Source organism: Hypanus sabinus, chromosome 16 (genome assembly GCF_030144855.1).
Source record: "Hypanus sabinus isolate sHypSab1 chromosome 16, sHypSab1.hap1, whole genome shotgun sequence".
Taxonomy (NCBI): Eukaryota; Metazoa; Chordata; class Chondrichthyes; order Myliobatiformes; family Dasyatidae; genus Hypanus; species Hypanus sabinus.
The window spans coordinates 22487831-22504473 of record NC_082721.1 but is presented as its reverse complement, the minus strand read 5'-3'; the positions used below and the strand labels follow the sequence as shown (position 1 = coordinate 22504473).

At 42.6% G+C, this 16643-nt stretch overlaps 2 protein-coding genes across 3 annotated transcripts in view; one reads left to right on the top strand and one right to left on the bottom strand.

The window, feature by feature from the left end:
- ncln (nicalin) overlaps positions 1 to 3516 on the bottom strand; it is a 49216-nt gene extending 45700 nt beyond the window's left edge. For both annotated transcript variants that reach the window (XM_059991247.1, XM_059991248.1), the window contains exon 1: positions 3233 to 3516. In XM_059991247.1, the coding sequence (XP_059847230.1) occupies positions 3233 to 3407 (175 nt within the window). In that variant the 5' untranslated portion in view covers positions 3408 to 3516. The remainder of the gene's footprint in view (positions 1 to 3232) is intronic.
- Positions 3517 to 3991: 475 nt separating this feature from the next.
- The window catches only part of haus8 (HAUS augmin like complex subunit 8), a 71419-nt gene continuing 58767 nt past the window's right edge, over positions 3992 to 16643 (top strand). Inside the window, exons 1-2 of the mRNA XM_059991246.1 lie at positions 3992 to 4099; positions 12787 to 12974. Of these exons, the coding sequence (XP_059847229.1) occupies positions 4080 to 4099; positions 12787 to 12974 (208 nt within the window). The 5' untranslated portion in view covers positions 3992 to 4079. The remainder of the gene's footprint in view (positions 4100 to 12786; positions 12975 to 16643) is intronic.

Sequence of the window (16643 nt, the reverse complement as noted above, 5' to 3'; positions counted from 1 at the left end):
AATCTTCTCAAAAATATTAAGCAAAAAACTTGTGCTTAAGAAAGTCAATCCACTTTGGGTATCTATTGGTTGACAACAAATGCAGTTTTATCAGTCAGCCACAACCTGATGATATTAAAATGGTTGTGCAAAATTTCACTTTTCTCCCTGTTAGGGCCCAACCCACACACGTCAGGAGTACTGAAACTCTTGCAGGCTTGCCATAAGATGACGCCAGCAATATCCATTCATTTGCACTAGCAAGATCAAGTAAAACCTGAAAATGGAATTCTAAATATCATTAATGCCAGGTGTAACATCTTGCTGTGCTGACACAGCAAATTCTGGGTATTTTTAATTCCAAGCTCAGCTAACTTCCCACAAATCAGCAGGCTGTGGATGGAGACCACGAGGCAGACAGCATAGAAATGACAGTGAAAATGGCACCAATTCTAAATGCCTCTTCCCGCAAGGCCTTTTGTGGTAATCCAAATTTACTATTACTAGTTTTACAGATGCACTGTTTCTGCCATTCTTGGAACTTCCAGCTTTTCAAATTTAATTAAATTTCCTTTTAGTTGTTCTCTGAATAAAATTTTTGTTAATAGCCTTTCTTAAGTATCTAAAGATAGATTTAAATTTGGGGAAAAATGCTACTGCTATTAAATTATCAAAGTTTAAACAAAAGTTTTATTTTAAAAATCATTAGCCAGCATTATATAGTCAGCAAGTTACTCTTCACCCATCCCAGTTCAATATTTGTATTCGAAGAAAAACCAACCCACTCCCACAAGTGTCGCTGCTCAGTCAAGTGTTTGAGCTGTGGTTGCTTATTCTCTCCCTTCAATATAGTTTACATGGAAACCTGGAAAAAAAGTATTAAAACGGACAAAGTTTCACATCGCTTGGCTCGGAGTCTAATAATCTAGACTGGCCTATCCACTTAGGCTTGATTTCTTAGATTGTGGATTACCCATTAGATGTTTAGTGTGGCTACCTGACACATAGTACTAGTATTCTACTATTTAGAGTCAAGGCCTTTACTTGCCAAGGCATTAAGTTATGAAATACCTTGCGTTCCCCAATCTATTAACAAAATCCTGACAACTTACTTTTTAAAATCTCTAATCATTCACACATGAATCTCCTTACCTACTATTTGACAGTCTTCTCAAAGCAGCAAAATACTCATCTTCCCAACCCCAACAACCACTGATATAACTGTACAGACAGAATAGCTGAATTTACACTCAAATGACCCAAAGTTTCTTTAGATTGAATCACTGTATTTGGTTTGATCAACCAATGTACATAGAAAATATCACCACTGTCATTTCTACTTCTTCCAGGTAGGAAAAGTGAAGTTTTACTATACTGTAAACCAATAATGTGATTTTTAAAACCAACCCTTTTATGTTTACTTACATGTCATAGGATTTGATGGCATCAATTAGTATAGCTGTTGGCACCATAAATACATTTATTTTCAGCATGGTTGCCCTCTGAACTTGGTCAAAACGGACATTGACCATCCACTTATCACAGTGCCTATTCAGCACAAAGGAACAGAAAGAAACTTGCACCAAGACATTTTTAATGAATACTCAAATCTGTCATCTCAATTGCTTACTCTACCAGTAACAGATGGAGACCTGTATCAGATTCACAGTTACAACTAGTAGAATACTAGTAACAGATGACGAGACAATATTTCACCTGAGTAATACACAAATCAGGACTCTTGTCATAATATTTATTGAGGAAACCAAAAAATTAATAACGCTTAATTTTTGTGTTATTTATTAGCTTACAATATTGCAAGGCTGTACAAGATAAATTGCTGATGCACTGCAGTGATTGTTATGCAATCAGATGCAGCAGCCATCCTGTGCTAGAACTGACCTATGAAAAAACAATGAGATGTATTCCCATAGATGTGGTGATACTGGTTCAGATTCTGTAACCTACCTCCTACTCTTTATCAGATAGTGACAGTTTTTAAATATACAACCAGACCAAATAAGAAATCAAAATTCAGTTTACATCTTGGCTTGGAGTTCTCATGGTGAGAACCTGAAATTCAAATGCATTTCACCAGTATTATATTCAAATTTCCTGCAAATCCCATGAGAAAAGATGGAATATGAAATGAATATAAACGATTGCTGACCAAGCAAGTGCCAAATTCACTCCATAGTTCTTTGTAAACCAAAATTAAAGTTTCTTAACCATTATTCATGCACATTCAGGTACAGCACGTTTGAGAAATTGCAATCAGAAAAGTGTCTCAATATTTAATATGACCTACACCATTAATGTGACTCATATTATTAAAGGGTACTCATTAAAAGAGGAAATATGGAGATCTTAGATGAAAGTTTATTTTCAATGCTTATAACATTAAAATAATAGAACATTAACTCATTTCAGAACAATTGTTTCATAAAATTGCTTCATCTATTTTCACATTAATTGTTATGACAAACTGGTTACCCATTTCCAACCTCACAAAATAACAGCTCTACTTCATAAGAAGCAAATTGTCAGCAAAGTCCATTGACCATGTTAATGTCATATTATATTTCCCCGTCACACTATCTATGCCTGACTTCAAATTTAATCTATGCTTCAGTTATGCCCTAAACTATTCCAATACTAACTTTCCACTTAACAGCGTTTAAAGTGAGACGACACATACTTTTGCTAGACATACCCTCACCCCAAATCCCATTCACCAATTTCTCGTGCTGCTGACCAATACTGGCCCTGGTCTAGCAATGACTTGCAATTAATTGTTACCATGGGCTCAGATCCCTTTACTGCTTTACGTCCCCTGATCTCTATGACCAAGGTCAGTCAACAAACTTAAAATTCTGTTACATCTTCAATTACTGTCTCTCATGCAGCTCCTACTCCTCCAACCTAAAACCCAACACATTCTCCACCGTCCAGGAAAGAATTCGCTCTCTCTCTCGTGCGTACCCAATGCCTATTTCAGACTCTCGACTGATTCTATTCCACCACTCATGTCGGCAATGAGTTTGAGATCGCACCACTCGCTACGTGACAAGTTCTTCCTCACGCATCCCAAGACACCTCTACACCTCCCACTTCTCCGCACCTACACAATGCACTTCTGGGAAGGGAAATAAGTAACCTTTCAGTCCGGTGATCAAGAGGCGCGGAGCATTTTCTGTGTGCGCCGCGGGGCTTGCGCTTTTGCTCGGAATTTTAAAACGGGTGAGGTACTCACCGTAAGCCTGGCCCTGGAGATCGTACTGCTGCATTCTGTACACTGTAAACTCGTGGGCCGCCTCTATGGGCAGCGGTGAGACCAGGATCAACACGGCAGGGATGAAGACGATGAAAGTCAACGGGAATGAACCCTTGAACATGTTGTCAAACACTTCACTTGCTTCCTCGAACATTCTCGGTCCTTCCTCTAACTAATCACTACTGTATCTAATTATTTATATAATATTTCAAATACTATCATTTACACAGAAACGTACCCCCCCCCAGTCCTAACCCACCCCTTCACACACACACGTTGCCACACTACCCCAGCGTCAGAGGACTTACAGGCGTGACACGGACAACCCACTTGGAAGGGGGCGGATCGAACACTATCCCCACCCCCTGCGGTTTGATAGGCTGGTCTGGATAATATTAGCATAACAGGACTACGGCATACATGCTTCCAGTTGGCTGATTAAGTGCCAATCCCACACAACCCTGCCCGACGTCGCTTTACCTTAAACAATCTTGTTTTATTTGTTCTGCGTTTTTAACGCAATAACAGCCCTGTTTTGACTGAGAAACAAAATATAGCTTTATAAGCGCTCGGAATACGTTTGATGACAGAGATTTGCAGCAGCAGACTCGCATGCGTGCTAAGATTCGCCTTTACAAAGATTGACGTCTCCCCTGTCCAATTAAAAATTCAAACCTTGAAGGGGCGGCCCCGAATCTAAGGGAGTATGCGGGGGGGGGGGGGGGGGTGAATCGTCAGCGAAAGCGCGGCGGAATCCGGCGCTCGCGACCAGCGGGAGGCGGGATTTCCTGGCGTGAAGGGAAACGCGGCAGTTTTTGAAGTAAAAATGGCGGATCGGCCTAATCTGTGAGTGGAATTGGTCCATGTCTGTCACCACATACCCAATAATTCGCAGGGCCTTGCTGTAGAAATTAGGGGGTGCATTCTTTGTATGTCGTAAAGTTGATGAGGAAGTTTCTCAGTCCGAAACGCGACTCTATTCCTGCCTGATCTTCTCTGTCCCTCAAGTATTTTGTATGTGCTACACAGGATTGCTAGCATTTACAGAATTTCTTGTGTTTGTCAGTCCCAGTATTGTATTATGGCATTCGACGAAGTTCTAAGCGGGAGCTTAGTGAATAAAGTTAGAAAGGGGATAGGATTTTTTTTGGCGAAATAAGTTGGGAGTAGATGAAGGTAGTGAAGAAAGCTTTTGGTATGTTGGCCTTTATAAATCAGAGCGTCGAATATAGGAGTTGGGATGTAATGTTAAAATTGTACAAGGCATTGGGAAGGCCGAATTTGGAGTATTGTGTACAGTTCTGGCCACCGAATTATGGGAAAGATGTCAACAAAATAGAGTACAGAGAAGATTTACTAGAATGTTATCTGGGTTTCAGCACCTAAGTTACAGGGAAAGATTGAACAAGTTAGGTCTTTATTCTTTGAAGTGTAGAAGGTTGCGGGGGGGGGGGGGGGAGACTTGATAGAGGTGTTTAAAATTATGAGGAGAATAGATAGAGTTGACGCGGATAGATGGGCTTTTTCCATTGAGAGTAGGGGAGATTCAAACAAGGGGACATGAACTGAGACTTGGGGGCAAAAGTATAAGGGTAACATGAGGGGGAATTTCTTTACTCAGAGAGGTAGCTGTGTGGAATGAGCTTCCAGTAGAAGTGGTAGAGGCAGGTTCGGTATTGTCATTTAAAGCAAAATTGGATAGGTATATGGACAGGAAAGGAATGGAGGGTTATGGGCTGAGTGCAGGCCAGTGGGACTAGGTGAGAGTAAGCGTTCGGCAAGGACCAGAAGGGCCGAGATGGCCTGTTTCCGTGCTGTAATTGTTATATAGTTATAGATAACATAAATGACCAGTCCTTTTTTGGAGTAGTAAGACTTTGATTAGTATCGTGCCTCAGAGATCTGTACTTGGACTCCAGAGATTCGTAAGCTGTCATTGGTTTTGCTAAGAATGGCCACAACATTTGCAGTCATGAAATGTAAGGAGCAATACAGATTGAAAAATGGTTCTAAGGGTATAAAGTAGTCTGGGCAACAACCTGTCAGATGGAGTACAGTATCAGGTATTTCCAATGTGGTCTCTACATTGGAGAGAGCCTACATAGATTGGGGGACTGCTTGGTCGAGCACTTCCGTTCCATCCACAAAAAATGGGATTTTCTGACGCCCAACCATTTCAATCCTATCCCAATACCCGTTCTATAGCCTTCTCTTCTGCTGCAGGTTGGAGGAACACCTCATACTTCATTGGTTTCTTTAACTTCCGATAATCTTCCCCCTCTTTCTGCATTCTATTGCCCACTCAGGTCTCTTGGCTCTTCCTCACCTGCCTATCACCTAACCCCTGGTGCTACTCCTTCCCTTTCTCCAATATCCACTCTCCTATTCGACCCCCCACTTCTTAAGTTCTTTAACTTTTCTACCCATCAACTCCCAGCTTCCTACTTTACTCTCCCCTCCCCCCCCCCATCCACCTGGGTTGACTTAACACTTTCTAACTTGTCCTCCTTCCCCTCCTCACACCTTAGAACATAGAACATCGAAATCTACAGCACATTACAGGCCTTTCGGCCCACAATGTTGTGCCGACCATGTAACCTTATTCTGATATCTTCACCCTTTCTTTCCAGTTCTGATGAAGGATTTCAGCCCAAAATGTTGACTGTTTATTCATTTCCAATGATGCTGCCTCACTTGATTTCCTCCAGCATTTTGTGTATGTTGCAGATGAAGTACAGTATTAAAAGTTAGAAATACTGAGTATTTTTAAAAAGAAACAATGGAAAATTTAATTTAAGTGTGATGTTAATTCAAATATTTAAAGCTAACATGCAGATGCAGCAGTAAGTGACTGATGTGTTGGAATCTTCTGGTACAAGAATAAAGATATATCCTTGTATATGTTTTCAATGAGAACATACCTGGAATGTTGTATAAAATTTTGGTCTCCTTGTCCAGAAAAGATATATTTACTTGTGTTCAAAGATTCATCTATTAGGCTCTCCGTTGTTTGGGGTTGAAGATGGGTATTGTGTGCAGCTGTCTTATATGATGTGCAAGCCAGGGCAGTATGACATGGAGAGCAAGTTGTTACCCATGGAGAAGATTCCCCTTCTCTTTGCAGCTGATGAATCCAAAGGAACAGCAGTGTGGTAGCAGTGGCATTGCTGGAGTTGCCAGTCAACATTGAACTCAACTTGGGTCTCCAACTCCAGATTTTTCCTCGGGGTTTAATTTTGAAGATTTTCCCCACGAGTGGATATAGCCACAAGGCAATGGAGGTTTGAGAAGCAAGTTTCTCTTCTAGATGAGCCGCCACCCATGGCTAACCTTGAAGAAGGGTTTTTGGTCTGAAATGATGACTATCTGTTCATTTCCATAGATGCTGCTTGACCTGCTGAGGTCCTCCAGCAGTTTGTGTGTTGCTTTGGATTTCTAGCATCTGTAGACTTTCTCATGTTCATGGTTGATGAGCCCCATTTGCCTGAAGCAACTTGTTTTGAAGTGCCAGTAACCCACCTTTGCCCATTCTGCCAGGCTTAGTAGCTAAGCCACACATAAAGACCAGGAACTGAACTTGATTGTCAGAGGCCATTTGAGACACACACCATTGGGAGCATTTAATAGGCAGTGGGAGCTTATCCCCATTACCTCTGACGGTTATGACAACCTTAAGGAACCAAAAAGATTAACCACTCTTTCTTATAATGGAAGGTCTGTCATTTGAGTAGTTCAGGCCTCTCTTCTTTGGCAGTTAGAAGCATATGCAGTAATTCAATTGAAGAAAAGGTTTATTTTGACATTTTGAGCCCTCCTCTGGCTGAGCAGTGTGAAGTTAAGAGGCTGTGTCTTAAAATTACAAGTCCAACCTCTGCGTCAATGACAGTGGTGCCTCAAATCCAGATAAGCCAAATGTTTTCTATGCATGATTTGACACAATGAATGATGTGACATCAAGGAAAACCCTGTCACCCCCTGGGAAACAGGTACCCTCTCTGGCCACAGCTGAGGTGAGGAGAATCCTCGCTGGAGTAAACTCATGCAAAGCTGCAGGGCTAGACAACATACCTAGTCAGGTGCTGAGGGATTGTGTGGCCCAGCTAGCAGAGGTCTTAATGGACATCTTTAATATCTCTTTGAAATAGTCCACTGCCCCTGCTGTCTTCAAGGCAGCCATCATCATTCCCGTGCTCAGAAAGTGACAGTAACTGGCCTCAACAATTACGACCCAATGGCACTGACTTCAACAATGATGAAGTACTTTGAATGGCTTGTAATGGATTGCTTAAAGTTCCACCTTCTGGCTGCAGTGGACCCTTTATGGTTTTCATACCACTCAAACTGATCCATTGATGATGCCACCTCCACCTCGTCCTATCCTACCTAGAAAATGATTCCTCATATGCCAGGATGTTGTTCATCGACTTTAGCTCACTGTTTCATGCGATCAATCCTCAGACGCTGGTGGGTAAACTGGCCTTGTTGGGACTCAACACCCCTCTCTGAAATTGTATATTGGACTTCTTGACAGAAAGACCCCAGCTGGCAGCAACATCTCAGGCTCCAATAAGCTGAGCATGGGTGCCCCACCCCTGATGCTGTGTGCTCACCCTGCTGCTGACTCACAACTACACTAACAGGTTTAACTCAAACTGCATCATTAGGTTCGCTGATAGTATTATGGTGCTTGGCCTCATCAGCGACTGTGATGAATCGGCATACAGAGGATTGTCAAATCTGAGAACAATGACTTGAGACTCAACATGGACAAGGCAAAAGAGATGATTGTGGACTTCATGAAGGCACAGGTTGGTCACTCTCTGTTTCACATCAAAATCTCTGCCATAGAAAGAATAAAGAACACAGTTCCTTGGTGTGTACATAACAGGCAGTCTAATCTGGGCCCACAAGACCATGTCATTAGTCAAGAGGGCACAACAGTGTCTATACCTTCTGAGGAGATTAAGGCATGCAAGGCTCCCTGCCCCAATTCTAACAAACCTGCAGGAGCACCACTGAGGATGTCTTTTCTGGCTGCATCATTGTGCAATACAGAAGCTGCCAGGTATCCAAATGCAGAGGACAGTAAAAACCACTGAGAGGACAACCAACATCTCCATCCCACTATTTGTGACAGTTACTTGGAGCATTGTAGATGAAGGGCTTGAAGTGTTGTTGAGAATCCTTACCACCTATCCCACAATCTCTTTGACCTGCTACCATCAGGAAGGAGGTGTAAGAGCTTCAGGACTAGGACTGCCAGACTGTGTAACAGCTTCTTCCCCCAGACTGTGAGACTAGTGAATACTCTGCCCCCCACCGAGGTCGTCTCTAGGACAGTGAGCTGTTTAACAGTATTGCACACTAGATGCTTTTTATTAGCTTGTGGGAATGTTTTTATGTTCTATGTGTGATATGTTTTGCAGTCTGAGGAACACTTTCATTTAGTTGTATGTACTTCCAGTCAGATGACAATAAACTTGAATTTGAAACTAAGTGTGTGCCACTTAGGACTATAACGTGCAAAATCTTTAGAATTTGTCATTTTGGACTGCCGGGTCTTAGTTATTATTTGCATTCAAAGCTGACATCAATAGATTTTTGTATTTTGGGGGAAATGAAGAAAAGGTGTAAAGGTAATAGAACTGTCGTGATCACATTAAGGTAAATAATGGATGACTCCTTTTTCTGGCAAAAGTTTGCATTGAAATATTCAAGACAAATCAAAAGTGACCTCTGCCATAGTGACAATTGTTCTAATCCATATCTCCTAACAAGGCATTTATTTCTGTATTCATAACGTATGAAGTATCATGAGACAGGAAGATGAATTTTGTACTTTTGATATTTCAAGACTCCAAAACTGAATTAATTTCAAACCTAATCAAAGTTTCCTATGTTTGTCTTGTTTGTCAAATTAATTTGAAGGCTTAATTAGTTAATTTATGTTGTTATAACTGTACAATATATTATGTAATTCATGTGTAACTATAATAATTACTGCAGAATAGAAGATGCCATTAATCTATGCCTATTTCCTCTAGACAAGAGTAATTCATTCTGCCCTGTTTTGCTGTCTTGTGTGAATTATTTTCCCTTGAGTTCATTCCAAATTCTGTTTTGAAGGAGAAATTATTTTCACTGGTTCAGTCAGTAAGTCTAGGTGTTGAATTAAAGAAAGGAGTGGTTTTTGTTAGTATATTCAGTCTCAAAGTATTCCACACCTTTCAGTGTATTTCATTGACCATAGTATGGGAAATAAATCTGCCAATTGTCATATAAAGAATGGGCATGGGGGCGAGGGAGATCAGATGAATAACTTGAGAGTTTCTGGGAAGAGGTGTGGCTAGATTGCAAGGAAAATCTTAAAACATTCAAAAAAGGGTAGGATGAAATCTGGAAAACAAGCATGGGTGATCCTTATCTCATTAAAAAATTTAGCATTATAATTAAACTGATAAGTGCACTTAAATTTCATTGTGTAAAATTGAAGGATAAAATTTGGATATGTAGATGTTTCTTTTTTAGTAGAACTAAATGAGCATGTGTATATCGGACTTTTGAATTTGCCAGTTTAATGGGAGTTAATCTGTATCTAGGATGTGTCTGTAAGCCAGGGAAGGCCTGTATTGTTACGGATTGCAGTATTAATGGTAGAGTTGATTCAAGAATGGTCATGGAATATGTATGGATATTTCTTGCTTGATAAATGTAAAAACTTGAAATTGAGTACTGTGACACTGGAGGTAAATATCCAGTTATGCACTGATGCCTAGGCCACTGTTTTTTTGTCAGTAGTCAAGTGTTACATTGTGCTTCACAGTGCAATAATCAAACTCAACCGTTAATGCTTCATGTATTAGAAGGTGACCTTAGTTTGCCCAAAAATATTGGTTTAAATATGTATCTTTATGGGAGGAGGTTGAGAAATAGAAAGGATTAGTGAGGAGTTGAGGGCATGTCCTGATGCAGGTTTTGACCGAAAACGTTGACAATTTCCTTTCTCCTACAGATGTTGCTTGATACTTAAGTTCCTCCAACAGATTTTGTTGTTCTGGCCAAAGGCATAACTGCTCTTGTGAAAGTGATGAAAGTCTGTACTCTCCAACTAGTCTGGATTGGAGAAATCAAGATATCTCAATGACAAGTCAGGAGTAAATTACAGACTGGGGGGAATGGGGGCCTGGAGGCTGATACTTTTCAAATAAGGCTATGCTGAACAAGGAGCAAAAATGAGTAAGGAAGCAAAGGTGGTGATGAACACACAAACATTTTGCACAAAATAATGGAGGAACTCAGCATGTAAGGCAGCCTCTATGGAAGTGATTAGATAGTTGACGTTTTGATCCAAGCCCCTTCAACTGTAGAAGGGTTTTGGCCTGAAATGTCGACTGTTAAAGGTGATGACGAATGAGATTTAGTTCCAATTAAAATATTGCCTGAGGAGTTTTGAGTAAGCTCAACTTTGTGGGCTGTAAAAAATGTTACTGCTTTTTACTATTTTAAGTAGGCATATCATCTGCTAATGTGATCATGACAGATGTACAGTAAGTGTGATGGCAACTGTGAACATGAGATTCAGCGGATGCCAGATATCTTGAGCAACACACACAAAATACTAGAGATATTCTGCAAGTTGGGCAACATCTATGGAAGGGTATAAACAGTTTACGTCACTGAACTTTGTTGCTGCTATCTGTTGAAATGACAGTATTGCACCTTTTATCTAAAATGAGAGGTGATAGAACTGAAATGCAGAGGAAACTTCTTGACATTATGACGCTTATGACATTCTTGCCATAGAGGGAGTACAGAGAAGGTTCACCAGATTGATTCCTGGGATGGCAGGACTTTCATATGAAGAAAGACTGGATCGACTAGGCTTATACTCACTGGAATTTAGAAGATTGAGGGGGGGATCTTATTGAAACGTATAAAATTCTAAAGGGATTGGCCAGGCTAGATGCAGGAAGATTGTTTCTGATGTTGGGGAAGTCCAGAACGAGGGGGACACAGTTTAAGGATAAAGGGGAAGCCTTTTAGGACCGAGATGAGGAAAAACTTCTTCACACAGAGTGGTGAATCTGTGGAATTCTCTGCCACAGGAAACAGTTGAGGCCAGTTCATTGGCTATATTGAAGAGGAAGTTAGATATGGCCCTTGTGGCTAAAGGGATCGGGGTATGGAGAGAAAGCAGGTACAGGGTTCTGAGCTGGATGATCAGCCATGATCATACTGAATGGCGGTGCAGGCTCAAAGGGCTGAATGGCGTACTCCTGCACCTATTTTCTATGTTTCTTTTTTTTTAAACTGTTCAAGTGTTCAAGTGCATGATTAGCACAGGTTAGTATGCAGATAGGAAAGCAAATAGGAAAGCTAACTGTGTTAGAAGGTGAAGCTGAGCATTTAATCTGATAAACTATGATTATATTCAGTGGTGGAGCATGGTTGTGGGTATGAGTGTCCTGCTCCTTGTTTGTATGTTCAATGCCAATCATGCTTTGGGCATGTAAGTTATTCAGTTGTGTACGTTACGATGCTGCAGTTTGTAAATTTGTGGTGTAAATAGCAGTGCCCTTTTATAGTTTATTTAGTTTATGGTGGATTACTAGTGGCAACAAAGGTATTGAAGTAAAGTATTTGTCCTTTAAACAACACACACAAAATGCTGGTGGAACACAGCAGGCCAGGCAGCATCTACAGGAGAAGCACTGTTGACGTTTCGGCCCGAGACCCTTCGTTAGTCCTGATGAAGGGTCTCGGACCGAAACTTCGACAGTGCTTCTATAGATGCTGCCTGGCCTGCTGTGTTCCACCAGCATTTTGTGTGTTGTTTGAATTTACAGCATTTGCAGATTTTCTCTTGTTTGCTATTTGTCCTTTAACATCTCTTTGGTCGAATTCTTTTGGTTTTGCTATAGAATTTAAAATTTCTATCACTGAGTATACTTAATAAATTGACACATGGCTTAAGCTTTGGAAATTTTTTGGTAATTTAATATAGAAATTATTTTCTTTGCTGTAGGATTGTTAATTTTTTTTAATGCCTGGTGACATGTATCATGTGGCCAAATAAGGCACAACTGCTACAGAACATGTCTAAAACCCTGTTCAACAGTGTTCATTTGATCAACTGGCAAGCTTTTCAATAAACATGATATTAAAACTCAATATATTTTCATCATCTTTGCCTGGGAATCTCTCAAACTGATGGTTGTTCACTATAAATATGATTGCCCACTAATTGAATGTGAAATTTAAAATTTAAAGTCTTATATCACCATGTAGTGTCAACTGCTAACTAATGAGTTATTAGCTTAAGAATAGCCTCTACCAGTCTTGCAGTATGCTATGTAATTGCAATCCTTTTCAGTACTCTGATCAGATCTTGCACAGATTATCTTCTGTACCGCTCCGCAAAAGTAAAACAAGTGTTTTTAAGATGAGAGCAGTTGGGGTTCTTGTATAAATTTATACACTGCATGCAAAACTGTGAAATCAAACATGTTTGAATTTTGTGACTTTATTTTAAGGAGAACGAGCAGATCTGCAAACCTGACTGCAAATAAACAGCTGAAGGCTGAGAATGAGCCAAAAACAGACCATAGATCTTCAAAACAATCTTCCCAAAAAATGGCCACGCAGGCTGCTTCAAAGCAGTTGACCAACAAGCCTAGCACACCAAATCCAAGGCAGAAAGACTCTTTGGGACAAGACAAAAGTAAGTAATAAAATATTCCTTCCAGGTATCTTTTTCGCCTTTTGAGTCATTGATTTCTGCTTTGAAGCAAATGATTGAGTTCCTGTAGTTTTTTGTTGTGCAACCAAAATAGGTCATCCTGGAAGTCCGTCAGGAACGACGATTATGTCGGTGACGCCTCTGACAGCGAAGCTGAACTGGGAAGCACAGGTGTGCCCGCAGGTCGGGCATGTTACGTATGACCATTGAAGGGTTGGGTAATTTCTCTTGCGGTCCTGGTTTTTGATTGAGGTTCTTCAGCCGCTGCTCTTCAGATGTGCTGGTGCCTTTGTAGACTGCCAGGCGCCAGGTGTGGCAGTCTTTGGCCAAGGACTCCCAGCCAGACACGGGGATTTTGCATGCCTTCAAGGACACTTTCACATAGACCTCTCTGTTTCCTGGTGCCATGTGCCTGCTCAAAAAGAATACCATCTTTGGAAGGTGATTGTCTTCCCTCTGGACCACACGTACAATCTATTGAAGATGAGCCTTCATGATTGGTGTTTCTGTGCCAGAGCTCTTGGCCTTTCATAGCATTTCTGTGGTGGGGACTCTGTCTTGCCATAAGATGCCCATGATCTTGCGAGGGCATCGCAGGTGGAACTGGTCAAGCATCTTCACGTGCCTGCGGTATGGGGTCCACATTCTACAGCCATACAGCAGAGAAGTCAGGGCGACTGCTCTGTAGACTGTCATCTTGGTCTTCAGCTGGATGCCACTTTCTCCCCACATGTGTCCATCACCTGCCAAAAGATGCCCCAGCTTTTGCAAGTCTGTTTGGGACCTCCTAATCTAGACTGCAGGAGTAGGTGAGGCAGCTTCCCAGGTGGGTGAAGGCATCAACATTGAGCTGTGTGCCTTCAATCTTATTCGTGGTTCCACAGGGTTGATATGGGGTGCGGGCTGAAAACTTATGTTTTCTGCAGGCTGATGGTTAAGCTGAATTTTCTTGCAAGACACTCAGTGAACTCTTGTAGGTCCCCCTCACTGTGCGCTGCCAGAGCGCAATCATCTGCAAAAAGGAAGTCTCGTACTGTTGCTTCCAGTGCTTTGACCTTGGCCTTGAGGTGTCACAAATCAAAGTGTCCATCAGTCCTGCAGTGAATTGTTATTCCCACATCCGTCTGAGAGCAGAGAACAGCATTGTGGCAAACAGCCGCTGAACAGAGTAGGTGCAAAGACACAGCCCTGTTTGGCACATTTAGTTTGTAGGAAGGGGTCAGAGGTGCAGCTAGTTTTGATGACCCTGGCCTTCATGTTGTCGTGGAATAACCTGACCATACTGACCAGCCTTTAAGGGTGTAGTTTAACATGGTAAGGACGCGCCACGGACCTGTGCAACTGATGGTATCAGATGCTTTTGTCAGGTCCACAAAGAGGATGTAGAGATTCTGGTTTCGTTCCTGGCACTTCTCCAGGATCTGTCTGACACCAAAGATCATGTCCACTGTCCCTCTGTTAGTTCTGAAACCACATTGACTCTGAGACAATGTCATCAGGTGCTGAGGGGTAGTCCTGTTGAGTATGATACAGGCCATGATCTTCTTGGCTATATTCGGGAGAGATGTGCCTCTGTGGTTGTCACAGGATGCCCTATCCCCCTTGTTCTTGTACAGTTGATGATGTTTGCATCCCTAAAGTCCTGTGGTACACAGGATTGCTGCATGAACTCTGTCAGCCTCTGAAGCAGGGTTTTGCCACCCTCCTTGGTGGGATCCCATCTGGGCCAGAGGCCTTGCCCGACAGCAGCTGGTTAACTGCCTTCCTAGCTTCTACCAACGTGGGGGATCATAAAGGGCCTCCAACACTGGCACTGAGACAAGTCTTTTATGACCTGGTTGTCTCTCTGGATGGCCTGTTCAGCAGCTGGTTGAAATGGTCTGGCCGGCGTTGGACAATGTCACCTTTGTCAGTGAGGAGTGCTGCATTCAAGGAGCTGACTGGTATTATGATGTTGGAGGAAGGTCCGTACACTGCTTTTAGACCAGAAAAAGCTTCTTTGTGTTGTTCTGGTCAGTGTAGTGCTGAAGCTCTGCCGCTTTGGCCTCCTGCCACTGACTTTTCACCTTCCGCAGCTAAGCCTGGACCTTACAATGGAGGTGCTTCAAGTGGTCATGTTTGACGGTTGACTGCTTATCACTGAGCCAGCTTGCAAAGGCTTCCCATTTCTGCGTGAGAAGGCTTACAATATCAGAGCTGTTCTCATCAAAACAATCCTGATGCTTCCTCTTGGGGTGCCCAAGAACTGCACTTGCAGTGTTGTGCAAGGTGTCCTGAGGATGGCTCATGCTGTTTTTGGGTCTGTTTCCTCAGGCAGTTGCTTACGTTTGCTGGAGTCAACGACGCTGGGGTCAACGAGCCGTTGAGTGATGAGCTTCTGCTTAGTGTCACCCTGCTGGCACCTGTGCACTCTGGCGATCTGAAATGACAGCTTGCTTCTCAGCAAGATGTGGTCAGTCCAGTTGTCTGCACCCCTCATCGTTCTGGTGATGATGACATTCCTGTTTTCCTGGCGCCTCGTGATCACGTAATCAATCAGGTGCCAGTTCTTGGAGTGCGGGTGCATCCAGGTTGCCTAGTGGGTGTCTGAAAACTGAAGGAGGGTGTTGGTGATTGTCAGCCCATTTTCTGCACAGAAGGTGAGTAGTAGCTGCCAATTTGAATTCTCCCTTCCAAGACCATGCTTGCCAATGACTTTTGGCCAAGACTGGCGGTCAGTGCCTACTCGGGCATTAAAGTCGCCAAGGAGCAGGATCTTTTCTTTGGGGACAGAGTGTAGTAGCTGGCTCAGTTCCCTGTAGAACAGTTCCTTATTGTTCAGAGGTGTAAGTCATAGTAGGTGCATAGGCACTTATCAGAGTCAGATGAGTCTTGGCTTTCAGAGGCAGCCTCATTATCATGAGGCGATTGTAGGTGCCTCTAGGGAGGGACTCCAGGTTCCTGACTATTGTGGTCTGGATGGCAAAGCCAACTCCAGCTTCTCTAGCCTTGTCCCTGCCCATGCCACTCCAGAAAAACATGTAGCTAACCTCTACTTCTGTGATTTCAGCAGTCTCACTGAGTACTGCAATGTCAGCATTGTACTTCTGAAGCACGCCCTATAAGTTCAGTTCACCTCTGATCTGCTACCGTTCACGTTGCTGGTGAGTGTCCCGATATTCCTGGCTCCACAACAGAATGTGTTCATCTTTCCGGTGGTTCATTCTTTCGTGGCTTTTGAGATAGTTCGACTGCATATAGATGTCCAGTCAGCTGCGGTATGCCTACAGGCTAGGGTAAGGCAAGCTTTCTTTAGGTTAATTTTCCCAGACCCTTTCCCATGAGGGGTGAGAGTGCAGTCCCTGAAGAGGGCTGCTCCATCACTAAAGTGGCAGCCAAACACTGTTCTTGCCTCATGAGAAGAGAGTGACCATCCTACCTTGGCTGCCTGAGTGCAGGTCCTTGACTAATGGCTCCCAACACTATCTTGTGCCTGCCACTGTTGCCACTTGTCCATCGCCCCAGGTCTTGAGATGGTTGTGGAAATTGGCGTCACCAAACCCTGGGCAGGGGATGTATGAAGACCATGAGTTGCTCAAGCGTCACAAACCCCCTATCGGTCCATACGCTGATGACAAAAGGGATGCCAGGCATAATGTTTTGATGACAGCT